The sequence below is a fragment of the Talpa europaea genome (assembly GCF_964194135.1).
Source record: "Talpa europaea genome assembly, chromosome: 9".
NCBI classification, from domain to species: Eukaryota; Metazoa; Chordata; class Mammalia; order Eulipotyphla; family Talpidae; genus Talpa; species Talpa europaea.
This window is the reverse complement of record NC_140076.1, coordinates 76310269-76328793: the sequence shown is the minus strand read 5'-3', so window position 1 is coordinate 76328793 and position 18525 is coordinate 76310269. Positions and strand designations below refer to the sequence as shown.

The 18525-nt window shown below is 50.8% G+C and overlaps 3 protein-coding genes across 3 annotated transcripts; 1 reads left to right on the top strand and 2 right to left on the bottom strand.

Moving 5' to 3' along the window:
- Positions 1 to 1159: 1159 nt before the first annotated feature.
- On the bottom strand, positions 1160 to 7046 carry ISG20L2 (interferon stimulated exonuclease gene 20 like 2; the record flags this gene model as incomplete). The annotated part of the gene is made up of 3 exons (XM_084243493.1): positions 1160 to 1298; positions 3255 to 3455; positions 6327 to 7046. The coding sequence occupies 3 exons, from the start codon at positions 7044 to 7046 to the stop codon at positions 1185 to 1187; spliced, it is 1035 nt and encodes a 344-aa protein (XP_084099619.1). The 3' UTR covers positions 1160 to 1184.
- Positions 7047 to 8484: 1438 nt separating this feature from the next.
- Positions 8485 to 15229, top strand: METTL25B (methyltransferase like 25B; the record flags this gene model as incomplete). The annotated part of the gene is made up of 6 exons (XM_084243060.1): positions 8485 to 8595; positions 11788 to 11912; positions 12056 to 12248; positions 12701 to 12763; positions 13024 to 13167; positions 15041 to 15229. 6 exons carry the CDS (start codon positions 8485 to 8487, stop codon positions 15227 to 15229), a joined length of 825 nt encoding a protein of 274 aa, XP_084099186.1.
- Positions 15230 to 16334: 1105 nt separating this feature from the next.
- MRPL24 (mitochondrial ribosomal protein L24) lies at positions 16335 to 17604 on the bottom strand (the record flags this gene model as incomplete). Its single annotated transcript, XM_084242638.1, has 5 exons — positions 17419 to 17604; positions 17244 to 17339; positions 16945 to 17048; positions 16577 to 16707; positions 16335 to 16471 (listed from the first exon to the last, which is right to left on the bottom strand). The coding sequence occupies exons 1-5, from the start codon at positions 17599 to 17601 to the stop codon at positions 16335 to 16337; spliced, it is 651 nt and encodes a 216-aa protein (XP_084098764.1). The 5' UTR covers positions 17602 to 17604.
- Between the last annotated feature and the right edge of the window lie 921 nt (positions 17605 to 18525).

Sequence of the window (18525 nt, the reverse complement as noted above, 5' to 3'; positions counted from 1 at the left end):
AGAGTCGGCATTCTCTCAGGCCGGGCAGAGACGGTGATCCCAGACATAAGGTCAGACCTGTGACTCACCTTCCCAAGATGAGGGTGTGCACCAAGGAAGAGCTGGCGGGAGCAGCCAGACTGGCGTCACCAACTACCCTTCCTCCTCCACTCTGTGCCTCCTGCATGCCCTCTCTCTGAGTCACTCTTCTAGTCACAAACCCTTTGAGGGTGTTTGCATGGCCTGCGTTTCACTTTAGGTGTGCTTGTTGATGGGATGAGGCCAAAGCAACCGAGCACATGAGCTACACAAAGGCCTCATCAACACTCTTGACTTCCCACAAACACAGATCCCAAGAGTGTCATCCCCGAAGCCCTGGAATCCCCTTACAGAATTATAGCCCTACAAGACCTTGCTACTCAATAATTAATGGCAAGCTAAAAAAGAAAACACCACACAATTGTTTTTCCAATATAAAAATGTTATCAAGGGAATTATTTGAGTTTTTAGAGGCTTGGTTTAGCAAAGATTAAAAACACTTTAAATTCTCTTTCAACCTAAAAGTGTGATCTAAATTCTCTATTGCTTTAGGAACCAGACTGCTTTCCTAAATTTGATTTTCAAGTTCACACTCTTATCTCCACTGCACTGCAACCCCAAGAAGGAAAGCTCACCAGGGACAGCTCTAGGGTCAAGGTAGGAGGAACAGCGACGTCCTTACGGCCTAGATGCAGACTCATCTACACAAGGGGACCCTACCATTTATCATCCAACCTGCATACTTTTGAGAGTGAAAGGGGATGCTGTTAATTATTTGAGAACAAAAGGTGTAAAATTGGATATGGTCACCCTACTGATAAGGCAGTTTGGGAAACCACATTTCCATCATGCCTTGGCCCCTGAAAGTAAAAAGCTGGACTGGAGCAAAATACCCTGGGACCTCGGTTAGCACCAGTAAGAGGTAAATAGCATGGGGCTGGGGTCTGTCTCCAAGGCTTCCTCCTCCCACGGGACACTTAACCAGACACAGAGCACATCACCAGAGGTGAAATTTCAATAGTTATTAAGTCTGGGGTGGAACCTCTCTCTCCTCAACAACTTTGGCTTCCGAAGTACGCAGCTGCTTGAGCTGTCCTTTGGCCCACTGTCCTGTTTCTTCTGGGCGCTGCCTCCGCCTCCCCATATCACCAGTGCCCCCAATGCCACTAGTTTTCTGGAGGATTCTGGGCCAGGTGCTGTTCCCACTCCACTTCAACCAACTTGTACAGCTCCATGGTGGCCTGAGCATCTTCCACAGAGGAATGTCCACTTTTCCCAACCTGAATGAATAAGAGAAGAGGATAAAGCTACAAGAGACTATTTCTTCCCTTCCCAGCTGACCTCCCCCATTTCTCACACATGCTGTTAGGGTGCAGTTTGTGCTGCTACTGCTGCAAAGGGAAAACGGGGTGGGGCCCTGCTCCTTATCTAAGTTCAGGGTTCAATTCCTAAGGAAGTCATTGCTTTGATTGCTGCAATCCTTTCCATGTGGCAACATGTATATGCCATATTGTTCTACATTCTGCAGAGACAAAACATGCCACATATCAGACAAGCCTTCTGAGTCTTATCCCCAGTTCCTTAAAAGCTGTCTGTATAAGAAGGGTGTCAGGGGGCCTCCCCGGTGGCGCAGTGGTTGAGCGCTGGGTCGCGAAGCTGCCCGCGGCCTCTGCGGCACCGGTTCGATCCCCGGCTGCTCCCCGGCCACCCGAGGAGGGTCCCACATGGCGCGCAGACCTCTCCTGCCGCCCGCTGCTCCCCTCAGCAGTGTACTTCGGTTCTTCTGCCTGCTCTGCTCCCCGCTCTGGCTCTGGTAATTTCTCTCACCCTCCTGTGCTTCTGACTGTACCCAGTACATGTATAAGCAAAACAAACAAACAAACAAACAAACAAATAAAACATGCCTCTATAAAAAAAAAAAAAGAAGGGTGTCAGGCAGCCCACCGCTTCTCTAAATGCCAAGCAAATGAACACACAAGAGGTGTTTGCATCCATGATGTGATCTCATAGATGAACACCTCTACCTGCTTCCTTCTCTTCTGAACTAGGGTTTTATTTATTAACAATTTTTTTTAATAGAGGCATGTTTTTAATTAATTAATTTATTTGTTTGTTTGTTTATACATGCACTGGGTACAGTCAGAAGCGCGGGAGGGTGAGAGAATTCACCAGAGCCAGAGCGGGGAGCACAGCAGGCAGACTGACGAAGTACACTGCTGAGGGGAGCAGCGGGCGGCAGGAGAGGTCTGCGCGCCATGTGGGACCCTCCTCTGGTGGCCGGGGAGCAGCAGGGGATCAAACCAGCACCGCGGAGGCCACGGGCAGCTTCGCAACTCAGCGCTCAACCGCTGCGCCATCGGGGAGGCCCAACTTGAATTAGGGTTTTAAATCCACATATAGCTCTTTTCCTTTTCCATGTACCCTCTGGAATGCTGTTAGAACAGGAATTATCATCTTTTTTTTTTTTTTAAAGATTTACTTATTTATTTATACAAGCACTGGGTACAATCAGAAGCATGGAGGGTGAGAGAATTCACGAGAGCCAGAGCGGAGAGCAGAACAGGCGGACGGACAAAATATACTGCTGAGGGGAACAGTGGGCGCGGCAGGAGAGGTCTGCAAGCAATGTGGGACCCTCGCCGGTGGATGGGGATCGAACTGGTACTGCAGAGGCCGCAGGCAGCTTCTCAGCCCAGCGCTCAACCATTGCGCCACCAGGGGAGGCCCTGGAATTACTATCCTTAGGCGCTGATGGAAAGACTACTTATTGGGGCCCTAGCAAAAAAGCTGTTCCCATCAAAGCAGCCTGACTGTATTTTTTTTTTTCTTTTAAAAGATTTATTTATTTATTTATTTATACAAGATTGATTGATTGATTTATACAAGCACTGGGTACAGTCAGAAGCGCGGGAGGGTGAGAGAATTCACCAGAGCCAGAGCGGGGAGCAGAGCAGGTAGAAGGACTGAAGTACACTGCTGAGGGGAGCAGCGGGCGGCAGGAGAGGTCTGCACGCCTTGTGGGACCCTCCTCCAGTGGCCGGGGAGCAGCCAGAGATCGAACCGGCACTGCAGAGGCTGCGGGCAGCTTCGCGACCCACGCTCAACCGCTGCACCACCGGGGAGGCCCTGACTGTATTTCTATAACCAGAGGAATTCTGGAGACAATAAGGGTGGTCAACAAGGTGGTCTCCAGAACCTGAGTTGGGGGTGTGGCAGTATCTGGGGATACACATTACCTGGATGTCCCGATTCAGCAGCTTCTGGGTGAGACGCTTCAGGGACATGGTGGCATTCTCTGGGCAGTCGGCCTTACGGTTGAGGAGGGGGATATGAGAGGTGTCACGGGTGAGGGACTTGGGGTGAAAGTACTGAAGGGCTTTGAAGTCGTTGTGGATGGCATGCCCCACCACAATCTTCCCTGTGAGTATCTTCAAGATCTGAAACAGGTGTGGAAGAGGTGGTGGTAAGAACTCAAAAGTGGGGGACCCACATCCTAAAAGTTCAGTGTGGCCTTAGATCCTTCTAGATTCCTTTTACCAACAGCCCCACCTCCCTCGTGCTCGAAATGCCCTCTCTCACACATTTTCTTTCGGCTAAAATCCAGCTCCTCCCTGCAAAGTGAAAGCAGGCATGTTTCATGGCATGCCCTTTTGGACTTCCATCACAGTGGCTCCTTACCTTCTCATTACTCTTCACTCCAATGACAGATTAGTTTGCTTTGAGTCCCAAGGCACACTCACGTTTGAGACATTCATGTAACTATCTAGCTGGGTTCTGGCTTCCACTGGAAGTCCCTTAGCCATGGTCATGCTGGCCTGACATTACATTCTGCACAAACGGAATCAAAGTCGGGTTCCAGCAGGTAATGGAAGCCCCAAATTACATGTAAGGAGTGATGGATGGATAAAGATGTGGGTGTTTTGTTTTGTTTTTTTTTGGGGGGGGCGTGGAGGAGAAGAAAATCTCTGGTTTTCATCAGACTCTCAAAGGGTGTACAAGCTATAAAAGATTAAGAATCACCCATGGACAAAGGCTACAGAGACAGATCAGACTGTGCTGCTTTAACAGTCAGTCCCATTGCTTTAACTCCTCCAGCTCACAATCAGGGAGCATTTGAAGAACTCTGTTTACACTAATCTTGGAACCAAATAACCTCTCACCATTTCAGGATCTAGAGAGGGCCCCAGGGCCTCCCTGGTGGCGCAAGGGGTTAAGCACCACACTATGAAATAATCACAGCCTCTGCAGCACGAATTCAATCCCTGGCCAGCCAGGTAGAAACCCACATGGCACAGCAGACTCTCCTGTTGTGCCCGCTGCTCCCCTCAGCAGTGTACTTTGGTAGATCTGCCTGTTCTGTTCCCCACTCTGTCTCTGGTGAATCCTCTCACCCTCTGCATCTCTGGCCTGTACCCAAGCTCTTGTATGCATAAATAAATAGATCTTTTGGGCCTCCCCGGTGGCACAGCAGTTGAGCGCTGGGTTGCGAAGCTGCCCGCAGCCTCTGCGGCGCCGGTTCGATCCCCGGCTGCTCCCCGGCCACCGGGGGAGGGTCCCACATGGCGCGCAGACCTCTCCTGCCTCCCGCTGCTCCCCTCAGCAGTGTACTTTGGTCCTTCTGCCTGCTCTGCTCCCCGCTCTGGCTCTGGTGAATTCTCGCACCCTCCTGCGCTTCTGACTGTACCCAGTGCTTGTATAAATAAATAAATAAATAAATCTTTAAAAAAATAAATAAAATAAATAGATCTTAAAAAAAAAAAAAGATTTATTTATTTATTTATACAAGCATTGAGTACAGTCAGAAGCGCAGGAGGGTGAGAGAATTCACCAGTGCCAGAGCGGAGAACAGAACAGACTGATGAAGAAATACACTGCTGAGGGGAGCAGCGGGCGTGGCAGGAAAGATCTGTCATGACCTGTGGGACCCTCGCCGGCAGCCAAGGATTGAACAGGTGCTGCAGAGGCTGTGGGCAGCTTCGCAGCCCAGCACTCAACTGCTGCGCCACCAGGGGAGGCCCATAAATAAATAGATCTTTAAAAAATAAAAAAATAAAGCAAGGGCCACCTAAGAATAAGCCATGGACTCTAAAGGCCATTCCCAAAGAGGGGTTCCAAACAGGTTGTGAGCAAGAGCAACAGTCCTGGCATCAGTACATGGGGTCCCAATGGGAAAGGGCCAGGCTCATCTGGATAGACCTTAGCCCCTTACCCCAGCGAGGCCATGCCGAGGTGCTTTGTCACACAAACCAGTGCAGTCCAACCAACTGGGCATTTAGTTGCTCCTTGGCTGCACCTTCAGTTTACTGTCCACCAACACTTTTACTTCACATTAACTTCAACACATAGCCCTTGTGAAAGCTGAGCAGGTTTGCTGTCTCCGAGTCACCCCATCTTCTGCCTCTCCCAAACCTCTGCTCAGCTGCACCCCTGGGGCGCAGGATGTTCAACTCTTTCAAGTTCTTTCTAAGATCCAGACATTTCACCTCTGGTAAACCTCCCTCCCACTGATTGTTTTGGCATACAAGGAATGGTTGGAACAGTCAGTCTAAAGAAGGGAAAGAATATGCTGAAATTACAAAATGGAGTAAGGGTGCCCTCTGGAGGCCTCTTCAAGACCAGCAGGTTCCTTTTGCTCCCCTCTCCCGCTTTCTCCTTAACTCCCTTTCTCCTTAACTCCCAGCAGCTCTTTCCTGTCCTGTTCATTTGTGTGCTCCCCACTGTCCCCACTGCTCATGCAGGACTGGAATGATGATTTGTTTTGCACAGTGAATGAGAGGAGAACCCAGTAGGGCTGGTGTCTTTTACCCCCTCACTGCAGACTACCCAGTTACACAAATATGCCCCATCTTCAATCAATGCCCTGCCCTCTCCTACCGACACTTCCACTCCTGCCCCAGGCTACCTCTTGCTTGAGAAGTCCTCTCCCCCTCTCCCTACTAAGCCCTAAACCCCAACTCTACAAGGTTGTCCCAAATTGGACCCTTTCCCCCTGGCACTCATGCCTGCTGCTCTGCCCATCACTGGCTGCCATTTCTCTATGCAGACTCCTAGTTCCCCAGATCAGGAGTCCCCTTGGAACCTTAAATAAGTCTCATTTGATGAAGTGTGTTACACCAGCTACAAGTACCTTCCAGATTTTCACCACTCTTTACCCCAGCAGGAAGACTTCTCCCTCCTAACATTCCACTTCCTCTGCCTGTCCCGCCACACACCTTTGGTGCCTTCCCATGCTGATATTCTTTGCTAAAAAATGATTTGGACCCCTCCCCACCCACCTCTCCACTCCTACTGTGTCCCATGCCTCTCACCTGGCTCCGAGCAGTCTTGAAGGGTGTAGCATTAACCATGTGCTGCTTCCGAATACCACTCCATCTGGTACGGTAGTCCACAATGTGGCAGGGGGGGCGAATGTACTCATCATAAAGTACATCTCCATTGTAGTTAACGATGCTACATCTAGCCAAGGAACTGATATGCCCCTTGGGTCCTGTGCCTACCATCTCACAGTCAATTGCCACCATCTTACCAGGTATCTTCTGGGACGCTCCAGAGCATTTATTCTCTGATGGAGCTTGAGTAGAGTTCTGTGGAGCATTCTTCTGGTGGCCCTTTTTCTTGGAGCGAGTTGGGTGCTGCTTTATCTTTGGAAGGGCACTCTGAAACTCACCCAGCAGATCTACTTTAGCCACAACAGAGCTGGCCTTCTGTGAAGGGGCAGGGGTCAGCCAAGGCACCACAGCTTTCTTGTCCAAGGACTGCTCTGACCCACTGCTAGCAGTAGCTGTCGTCTTCTTTTTTTGAAGGGGAGGGGTGCTCCAAGCCCCATCCACCCTAGGAGTTTCCTCTTTCTTTGGTGCTTCTGAGCGCAACTTAGGTACCTTGTTAGCGGGCTGGTTCTTCTTATTCAGAATGCCTCTCCGTTCCAAGAGCCGACGCTTTTTGACAAAATTTTGGTGCTTGGCATTCCCCTCTAATGTCTTCTTCGGGGGAGGTTTGCCAAAATCCAGATTGAGAAGTAAGGTAGACATGAGGACAGTGGATGGTGGGAGAGCTGTTGGGACGATTGGCTTACCAATGGAAGGATTGAGGACTCATCCTTTGATGAATTCCACAGACTAACATCTGGAAGCTTGTAGTATACCCTGGGGAAGAGAGCTCATAATTGAGCTTACAGACCTGGAAAAAAATAAGACCCACCTCTGTAGGACTGAATGGAGGTGCGCCGTCAGAGCAATTCCCTCACGTAGAGGGAAAATGAAGCTGCAACATGAAATGAGCACTGCCTGAGCCAGGAGGCCTTGATTCTGGCAAAACCCCACAATTCCCTAGCCGTCTGGTCTTAGAACAGTCATTTTCCTCCTCTAGATCAGCCTCCTTTGTAAACGCAAGGAGTTAAAGATTCCATCGAGCTCGAGGTTTGTGAGTCTGGAAAGCTAGAATAAACGAACTCTATCACCTGTCCAGGGAGGGAATACCTAAGCATGCTTGAGAGCAGCGACGGGCATGATACATGTGACCTCTGGATTCTCCAGGCACCCCAGCGCAAGACCCACGAATAACAGATAACAAATCCAGACGACTCCTTCCCTGTCTCCGGATGGGGGAAATCGCCACAAGCACCTCACGTCCTTCTCCCAAGAAAGGAACTTTGACAACACATACCAGCAAGGGGAAAATCGAGGCCTGCGGATAATCGAGGTCGGGGCAGGCTGCCTCGGCGAGCACGCTTCGGCGGCGCCGGCCACGGCGTCCGGTCTCCACACTCACACACCTACCTCCCAACCGGCTCCGCTACGACCGGAAGCGCCCGAAGCCGGATCCGGAAATTGGCGCGCGCCGCCGAGGCCCGGGTCGGCAGGCCCGCGGATTGGAACGCGCCGGGGGCCGACGCGCACGCGCCCGCAGCCCCCCTGCCTCCGGGAGGGAGGCCAGGGATTCCGAGTGTGTGGGCAGCGGCAGCGGCGGGGGCGGCGGCGGGGGCGGGGGCGGCGTGGGCGGGGGCGGGGGCGGGATGCGCTCCCCGGCCCCTCTAGCCCCGTGGAGGTACAACTCCAAGGTGTGGGAAGGCCGCGACAGCGGGGACCTGCGGAGCGCCGGGTACCCCGGCCTCACTTCCGGGAGAGGAGGGGACTGGTCCGGGAGGGGCTGGGCCCGAAGCTTGGCCCGCCCCTCCCCTGGAGCGGGGCGCCCGCACGCTCTGTGGCGTCACGGCGCGGGCTCCGCGCCCCACTGGCCGTCCACGCGGGCACCTCGGCGCTGAGAGCCGTCGCGATCTGTGACGTCAGGAGAGCGCCTCACGTCTGCCCCCGGAACTTCCAGCTCCGGAAAGGGAGCGTTGGGGACCAGGTGCAGAGATCCTTATTCCCCGGCTTCTGCCTGGCTCGGCCTGGGTGCTGGAGTTTCGTAGTACTGACCCTGGTTCCTTCGCCGTGATCTCGCTCCCGGCGCCACCGACTGGACCCCGGGATGCCGGGCGTCTCCGCCCGGGGCCTGTCTCACGAGGAGAGGAGGCGGCTGGCTGTGAACCTCACCCGAGTTCTGGCTCTCTACCGTTCCATCCTGGACGCCTACATCATCGTGAGGCCACAGGGGTGTGGGCGGGGTATCCCGGTGGTGTGGTTGTTGAGGTGCCCACGACAGGGAGAGAAACTGGCGAGTTGGTTTTTGCCCTTTTCTTCCATCAGTTTCGGTCTTTTGACTGTACAAGAAGAGATTTAAACTGGGGCAGTCGCCCTCTTTTTCAGATAACATAGATAGCAATATTTTTAATATCTAGCAAGATTTTTAATATCCAGAGTAATAAAACTCATGGACACGTGAGCCATGGCTACGTTGAATTCTACTAGGAACGTGTGAGGTTTTCCAAGAACACACCTGTTCATTCACCCAAGCTTTGAATAAGTTTCTGGTATATAGTGGCATGAACACATCCAACTTCGGAATCAGACAGACTAGAATCCTAGTGTGTTAACTCTGGGCATTGGAAAAAAAAATCCCTCTTAGCCCCATTTCTCAGCTGTCAAAGAATCATGTGTGAAGGTTTATTATGAAGAATAAATGAGTTGGTGTATAAATAGCACCAGCATCCACTGAATTGTTCAGGCCCAAAACCCAGAAGCCGTCCTTGATTCTTCAGCAAATCCTGTTGACCCTACCTCCAGAACAGATAGTGAATTCACCCATTTATCTCTATCTCCTTGCTACTAGCTAGGACCAAGCCCCCATCATCCCGCTCATGGACTACTTCTAAACTACTTCTAAACTGATCTTTCTGTTTGTTTCTGCCCATCTATTCTTCACAAGGCAGATTGATCTCTAAAATGGAAAGCCGAGCACAACACTCCTTAATTCCTTCATGCTTTCATGAAATCTGAACTCCTTATCATTATTCATAAAGTCCTATATAATCTCCCTGCTGCCTCTTGAACCCGTCACATTTCATTGTCTCCCACGTTCACTATACCACACCCACACTTGCTGTCCTGATTTCTTTCCACAAATATGGTGGGCACTCAGGCCTTTGCACTTACTGATTTGCCTGGAATGTTTTTCCTCCACAGAAAGGTAAGAGTAGAATGGCTAAGAGCAGGAACACAAATTGGGTTCAAGTCCCAGCTTTGTTACTTAATAACTTTTTTTATAACTTTTTTTTTATAACTTTTTTTTTTTTAGAGGCATGTTTATTTATTTATTTATTATATTTGTTTGTTTGCTTTGTTTATACATGCACTGGGTACAGTCAGAAGCGCAGGAGGGTGAGAGAATTCACCAGAGCCAGAGTGGGGAGCAGAGCAGGCAGAAGGACTGAAGTACACTGCTGAGGGGAGCAGTGGGCGGCAGGAGAGGTCTGCGCACCATGTGGGATCCTCCTCCGGTGGCCGGGGAGCAGCCGGGGATCGAACCGGCGCAGCAGAGGCCGCGGGCAGCTTCGCAACCCAGCGCTCAACCGCTGCGCCACCGGGGAGGCCCATAACTTTTTTAAGTTTTTAATTGCTGTGCGTCAGTTTCTTTATCTATGAAATGTAGGATGAAACTGGTACCTACCTCTTAGGATTGCTTTGAGAAGTAAATGCCTTCATAGATGTCAATGTTGGGAACAGTGCCTGGCATATTAAAGTATTTTATAAGTGTTTTCTATTGAAGGTTTTTTTTTCCTTTTTTTGAGATATAATTGATGTATAACGTTTGTTTCAGGCGTTTGACATGTGATTTGATATTTGTATATATTGCAAAATGATCACCACAATAAGCCTAGACAACATGTATCACCATGCACGGTTACATTTTTCTCATGATGAGATTTTTTTTTAAAGATTTATTTTTATTTGTTTATGCATATAAGAACTGGGGTGTAGGCGAAGGGGTTGAAGCAGAACAGGTGGATCTACTGAAATACACTGCTGAGGGGAGCAGCAGGTGAGACAGGAAAGGTCTGCTGTGCCATGTAGGTTAGCTCCTGGCTGGGGATCAAACTCATGCCATAGTGGCTGGCAATAACTTGACAGCGCTGAGAGACTTTAACCCCTGTGCCACCAGGGAGGCCTCATGATGAGTTTTTTTTTTTTTAATATTTATTTATTTATGCAAGCACTGGGTACAGTCAGAAGGGTGGGAGGGTGAGAGAATTCACCAGAGCCAGAGCGGAGAGCAAAACAGGCAGACTGAAAAAGTACACTGCTGAGGGGAGCAGCGGGTGGCAGGAGAGGGCTGCTCGCCATGTAGGACCCTCGCCCAGCGGCCGGGGCAGCTTCGCAACCCAGCGCTCAACCACTGCGCCACCAGGGAGGCCCTGTGATGGGAGTTTTTAAGACCTATTTCTCTCAGCAATGTTGAAATATACAACAGGATTAACTGTAGTGATCGTGTACATTATATCACATGACCTGCTTTATAACTGGAAATTTGTAAATTTTGTTGGCTGCCCCCCCCATCTTACCCCGCTACCCCCACCTCTCACAACTACTGCCTGAATTATTTTTTACATGTCCTGTTTCCTGCTCATCAATCAAGTCTCAGGTCAGATGTCAGCTCCTCGGGTTGGTTTGTTCCTCATTGCTCTATCTAAAGTAATACTCTCAAAATCTCCATTATGTTTTATTCTCGTGTGGCACTTTTATGTCAGCTTTGCAAGAGCTAGAATTTTGTCTAGTTCATTGTATCTAGAATAGAACTTGGTATGTAACCAAAACTCCAGAATTTGTTTTAAACAAATGGATGAATAAAAATACATCTGGCATATATAGTGTTGGCATGTATAACGGTAGGTTGAAGACATGCTGCGTGTCTGTCAACATGGTGGTGTTGGGGACACAGATGTGAAGGAGATGTCATCCCTGACCTTAAATTCAGTGGAGTGGAAGAGACATGTAATTGAGGAAAGGGATTAAAGGAGAGGTGTGTCCAGACTACATCTGGGCTCTAAGGAAGGAGAGGTCTGCCACCTGGGAGTTAGAGGGAATAGGAGCAGGCTTCTCAGAAGAGTTGACTTTGATGAGTAGGAGGAACCTACTCATTGCAGCCAGTGACTCTGTGCTGAGAATGGGGTAGGGAGAATGGGCCTGTAGTAGCCTGTTGACTGCCACTCCCCTCTGCAGGAATTTTTTTTATATTAATTTTTTTTATATCATTGTTCATTTTTAAACAATATTTGCTTCCCTCTACCCCCTCAGGTATAGTCCCCATAGAGTTTCCTTCACCAATGCACCTGTGCACCATCACCACAGTGCCCCCCTCTCTGATCCCTCTCCCTCCTCCTCCACCCCTCTGCAGGAATTTTTTACGGACAACTTGTGGGGCACACTCCCCTGCTCATGGCAGGAAGCACTGGATGGACTGAACCCACCACAGCTGGCCACACTGCTGCTGGGAATGCCTGGGGAAGGGGAAGTAGTCAGGTATGGGCAACAGGGCCCAATGCTGGGGGATTCAGGATGCTGTGCTCCACAGGAGCCATTGCTCAGTCTCACAGGCTTCCTCGGTTGTCAACTGGCGCATCTGAACATGACGGAACTATTCACTGGCACCTGGGCTATTGCAGGTACAGGTCGGTGTGGCCACTCACCCTGCTGGCCCTGAAGTCCACAGCCTCTGCTCTGGCCTTTACCCGGAAGCCTGGGTTCCGGACCCCTTCAGAGTTCCAGGAAAACCCCAGCCAGAGCTCCCGCCTGACAGCTCCATTCCGGAAACATGTCAGGCCCAAGAAACAGCATGAAATTCGGAGGCTAGGAGAGGTGAGATGGCTAGGGTGTCTGGGAGCCTGGGGACTCTTTAAGTCTGTGGGTTACAAAAATGTGTGTACCTCATACCAGTCCTGCAAGACCACACACCCTAGAAGGACCTTTCCTCACAGGCGTGCTGTAATGTCCATGCTTGGTTTTGGAGGGTTTCTTTTCCTCTTGGGTTGGTTGGTGGCTCACTGTTTCATTCCTGGTCTCATACCTCCAGTCTACCCAGTGCTTCCCGGTGCTTCCCTCCTTGTTCTGTGAGAGAGGCTGAATCACTGAGAGCAGCATGAAGAATAACCTGAGCTGGGGTCACTACCCCTATTTTGGTTTCTATGTGTCTTCCATGGCACCCTCTGCACACCTCCCTTTGCAGCTTTAGCTCCTGCACCCTTGTTTTGAACATTTGCCCTGGGAGTCAATTACCAATGGCCGGACAACTTTGTTCCCTTCTCTTTCAGTTGGTGAAGAAACTGAGTGAGCTCACAGGCTGCACCCAAATTGTGGATGTAGGCTCAGGCCAGGTGAGCCACACTCCTAATGTTTTCTGAGTTGTGGGGCTAGGACTGTAGAAGGCAGGTTTATCAGGCCTCAGGCCCAGGAAGACAGATGCCAAGGAGTGGTGAAATAGGCAGGGCAGAATTTATGCCCTTTGTGTGTGTGTGTGGGGGGAGGCAGGGGGCTGGGGGGCAGTGCTCGGACCCAGGTCGCAGCCATTGAGAGAGTGGAGGCCAGTGGAGAGGTGCTGAGCAGGTCTGTCTCCACCCCTGCCTTGTGACTCCAGGGCCATCTCTCCCGCTTCATGTCCCTGGGGCTGGGGCTGATGGTGAAGAGTATCGAAGGGGATCAGAGACTGGTGGAGAGAGCCCAGCATTTGGACCGGGAGCTCTTGCAGGCTCTGGAGAAAGAAGAAAAGAGGAACCCACAGGTAGGCCAGCCCTTCCTGCAGCTAGGACTGAGCTTCCACTTTTGAGTTTCTCAGCCTGACATGGTCTGCTCCTGATTTCAGCTACTCCTTTCCTGATGTTCCTTCTTTGCAAAACCTCCTCCCTCAGTCTTAGACACTTTCTTTTTTAAAGATTTGTTTACGCATACAAGAGCAGGGTGCAGGCCAGAGCAGAGGTGCAGGAGGAGAGGTGCACCAGAGACAGAGTGGGGAACAGAACAGGCAGACTGACAGAAATACATTGCTGATGGGAGCAGTGGGAGAGACAGGAGAGGTCTGCTGCGCCATGTGGGTCAGCTCCCTGGCCGGGGATTGAACTCCAGCTGCAGTGGCTGCAGATGGCTTCATAGTACTGAGAATTAACTCCTTATGCCACCAGGGAGGCCTAGGGGCACTTTCTATTTAAAAACTGCTTTCCACACCAGTGTATCTTCTCACCCCACTGTGAAGTGGCCAGTTGCATAGTATACTCAGAATACTAGGACTCAGATGAAGAGTTGCAGTGAATCATGACTGACCCAGAGCTGATCCCTCCTGATTTTAAGGCTCAGCTGTCTCCCATGCCCCAGCTTCTCTCCCTCCTTCCCTAGGAGGGAATGGAGGATAGTCCCTTCCTGTAGCCTGAGGTGGCATGGGAACAGAGAACAAATGTCCCATCTTTGTCCTTCCCTGCCTCCACAGGTGGTCCAAACTGGCCCTCGCCTCTCTCCATACCATGTGGTTAGGTGGGTAGACCCTACCACCCTGTGTGAGGAGCTCCTGCTTCCACTGGAGAACCCACCTCCGAGTGGGGTGCGCTTGCTGCTGACAGGCCTCCATGCCTGTGGGGATCTGAGTGTTGCCTTGTTGAGGCACTTCTCCTGTTGCCCGGAGGTGGTGGCCCTGGCCTCAGTGGGCTGCTGCTACATGAAGCTGAGTGACCCTGGAGGCTACCCACTGAGTCAGTGGGTGGCAAAGCTACCAGGCAATGAACTGCCCTACAGGCTTCGTGAGGGGGCCTGCCACGCCCTGGAGGAATATGCTGAGCGGCTGCAGAAAGCAGGCCCTGGCCTCCGAACCCACTGCTACCGGGCAGCGCTGGAGACAGTCATCCGACACGCCCAGCCTGAGCTTCAGCGGCCAGGGGTGCAGGGGATCCCCAGGGTCCACGAGCTCAAGATTGAAGAGTGAGGCTGGGGGAAGTTGGGGAGGGGATGGGGCATCTACTGGAAGTCTGACCCCCTCTGACCCTCACTTGTTAAATATCCTAAAAAAAAAATCTAAATGTACCTAGAGGAATTACTGAGTTCTCTGCGGCAGTTTCTCAAAAAATTTTTTTAAAGATTTATTTATTTATGCATACAAGAACTGAGGTACAGGCCAGAGGTGTGGGAGGGCGAGAGGATTCACCAGAGACAGAGTGGGGAGCAGAACAGGCAGACTGACTGTAAGCACTGCTGAGGGAAGCAGCAGGCGAGACAGGAGAGGTCTGCTGTGCCATGTGGGTATCTCCCTGGCCAGCCGGGTATCGAATTGTGCTGTAGAGGCTGCAGATAGCTTCATAGTACTGTGCTTAACTCCTTGCGCCACCAGGAGGCCCTCTAAAAATTTCTTTAAAAGGAAGTTGTTACTCTTATCAGGAGGTTATCAAGTTTTTAAAAATAAGAGACCAGTAAAGAATTAGTCAAATCTGGCTGAAAATAAATTTGGGGATCAATTTGATATTGGACAAACAGCTCACAGCCAGAGAAACGTTTAAAAATGCTTATTAAGGTAACAAATCAAGCAAAGCTGGAATCGAATTAGGAATGGACAGTTTGGGTGGGAGGGGGAGATTCCCCAAACCAGACTGAGTTGTCTGTGGCTTACCCCACAGATACGTGCAGCGGGGGCTACAGCGAGTGGGACTGGACCCACAGTTGCCACTGAACCTGGCTGCCCTTCAGGCCCATCAGGCCCAGGAGAACCGTGTAGTGGCCTTCTTCAGCCTGGCCCTTCTGCTGGCCCCACTGGTGGAGACGCTCATTCTACTGGACCGACTGCTCTACCTTCAGGAACAGGGTAAGGGTGTCCTACAGCTGGGGCCTGAGGGACTGGAGTTCTGGGGCTTCTTTAGGTCCCAGCCCCAACATCTGTGAGGGTCATCCCTGGGTGATTCCTGGTCTACCTGCTTCAGAGCCCTCAGGTGGGCGGGGCCAGGGAATTGTTCATGTAGATTCCTACTGAATGAGCCTCTGGTGGTGACTTTTAGCAAGCATCCCTACCTTGTGTGGTATGGGAAACCTACAATGCCCAGAGGACTGCCTCCTGCACCCAAATCCTGATAGAGAACTGGGTTGTTAGTCCCCATGATGAAAAAAAGGAACTCTGCCCGTAGGCTGGGCAGAAGGCAGGTCTAAAGTTGGCCTATTTCTACCTTCCTGAGTAGCCCTGCATTTCTCCCAGGCTTCCATGCTGAGCTCCTGCCCATCTTCAGCCCTGAACTTTCTCCCAGAAACCTGGTTCTGGTGGCCACCAAGAGGCCTTTGGGCCAGGCCTTTTCTGTGCTGGAGACTGAGGACAGGTGACTTAGCCTGAGGAAAGCACGTCTCGGACTCCCATCTGCAGTCACCCCAGCGCCACAGTGGGTGGTAGTCTGCAGAGCCTCACCCAGAGAACCAGGTTCCTGCATCCTCCCTGGAATTATGGTTTTATAATTCAGCTACATACCCTGTCCCTCCCTTCCTGTGTTATGTCATGTGTAAAAATGTATTTTTTAACTTATTAAACTGTAATCTTCATTATAGTTGCATACCCTCTCTCACATCCTGCAGATATGCTACAATTGGGTCTCACACCCCGAACCCCCACTCTACTCGACGCATCGTCTCATACACAGGTTTCCATGGAGAAACCCTGTCTTTCCCTTTGGCTTCCAGCCAAGTCTTCAAGCCCTGCCCCCTGCGAGGGCTGCCTTGAGGCTAGAGAACTTCCATCTGGGTTGTCATGACATCAGGACAGATGCTGCCTCTCTTTAGTCCCTGAAACCAATGCATCCTAGTTAGGGGTGTCAGTCCACTAGAAGATAACAACGGTACACAGAGGACAATGCAAGCCTCTTTATTGGTATCTGAAGAAGACGAGCCCAGCTAAGGCAAGACAAGGAGGAGAGAAGCTGCCCTCCAGACTCCTCAATACCAATAGACCTTCTTGTGTCTCCGGGTCTCCTGGATCCCCATGGCCTCCATCACCTCTTCCTCCAGGGTCTTTAGAGAGGGCACGTAGGTTCTTTCTAGAGCATCTTCCACTGACGTATCTTTGGGGCCATCTATTGAGCCAGAGGAAAGATGATGGGTATGAGAGCTGCTTAACACCCCTTATTCCCAACTCCGACCACCCTCACCCCAACTTTGTGCCCTTCACCCGATCTCACCAATCCATGTTTCAGGGATGATACCATCATCTCTGGGAAATTCAGGTTTGGGAATAATTCTTCCTGATCTTGTGGAGACTCGTACCCGGTCTCCTGCTTCAGTGAATCTCCACTCTACCTCAGTGGGTTTCCTAGAAGACAGAAGAGGTGAGTCCAGCTGGGGAACCATCTTCCCGCTACCCTCCAACCTAAGTCAATTGCTAAAAACACTAAGATCACCATCTTGTTTGTCTGAGACCTCTATAAGAGTCATGTCCATGAGACCCCCCCATCTCAATTTCCAGGGCATCTAACCCACCATTCCACTGAATAAATGTGGGCCACACCTGCATGGACTCAGAGGTAGCAAAAGCGCCGCATATGCTTACTTGTCCACAGGATCCACGAGTTTGACCTGGTGGTGGAGCAAGGGTGCTTCACTCTGGACCATGGTTCCCCGTGTATCCTTGGTCTTGCCGATGTAACGGTAATGCTGTCCAAGAGGGGGGATGGCAGAAAGTAAGATGTGTGAAAACATTCAGTTCAGAGCATTTAGCTCAAGCTGAAAAGTAGAAGGTTCAGCTGTATCAGTAGCCTTAGCCATTTCCTGCCACTTGAGCTACTCTGGGTGGAGCTGGACAAACGGGACAGGCACCTCTGAGCACACGCATCATCACTCTTCACTTACCGTATTCAGCCCTTCAAGGACCACCCAGTTTCGCTGCCGAATAACTTGAACCACTTTGCCTTGCTTCCCGGCATCCTTGCCTTCTAGGATCTCTACCTGTGGAAGACACGAGGGTCAGAAGGGGCAATCCTTGAACAGAAGCCTCCCACCACTCTCCCCTGTCTTAGGCTCTCACCCTGTCCCCACAGAACAGATGCCAGTCTTCATCAGAGATGGGTTCCACAGCCACCCGTCGTCGCCTGAGCCCTGGAGGGTTCCTCCTCTTGTCTGCCAGGGAACCTGGGCGGTTCATCCCATAGCGGTAGTTGGGGGGCAGAGTGACCTTGGATGCCAAGGCTAGCAAGGCAGAGAGTCGCATGGCTGGAGGCTGAGAAATTCCCTGGTAAAAATGAATTAATCCACAATGATCAATGATGTGATCAATTGTGCCTACATAATGAAGCCCCATAAAAATCCTTGAAGTACATACAGAGTTTAAAGAGCTTCTACGTTGGTGAACACATGGAGGTGGCTAGGAGGGTGGCACTCCTATGGAGGGCATGGAAGCTCTGTGCCCTCTTGCATCCCTTGCTCTATGCACGTCTCCTATCTGGCTGTTCCTGAGTTATATCCTTTTGTATAAACCAAAAACCCAGTAAATAAACTGTCCTCTTGACTTCTGTGAGTCACTCTAGTATATTGTCAAACCTGAGAACGTTGTAGAAATTTCCAATTTACAGTCAACTGGTCAAGGTGGCAGGAAATGGCTGAGGCTACAGATACAACTGAACCTTCTACTTTTCAACTTGAACTGAATGCTCTTAGCTGTGGTAGGCAAACCCCTTTCACACATCTTACTTTCTGATATCCCCCCTTCTGAATCCAAATTACCACCTGGGTTTGTGATTGGTGTCTGAGGTGGGGTTGTCTTGTGGGACTGAGTCTATGCAGTTTGATACTGTGTGCAGGTAGAATGTTGAAAATTGAAGTGAAATGTAGGACATTTGACAGGTGTCACAAAATTGCTTGATGTCGGGGGAAAAGAATACCTACATTTGGTGATCAGAAGAATTGAGAGCAGAGGGAGGTATAGAAGAGGAACAAGGTTTTCCTTCAAGGACAAAAAAGTGGGGGCCTCCCTGGTGGTGCAAAGGGTTAACTGTCAACACTAACAAGCTATCTGCAGCCACTGCAGCAGGAGCTCCGTCCCCAGCCAGGGAGCTACCCACATGGCACAGCAGACTTCTGTCTCACCCGCTGCTCCCCTCAGCAGTGTATTTCAGTCAGTCTACCTGTTCTGTTC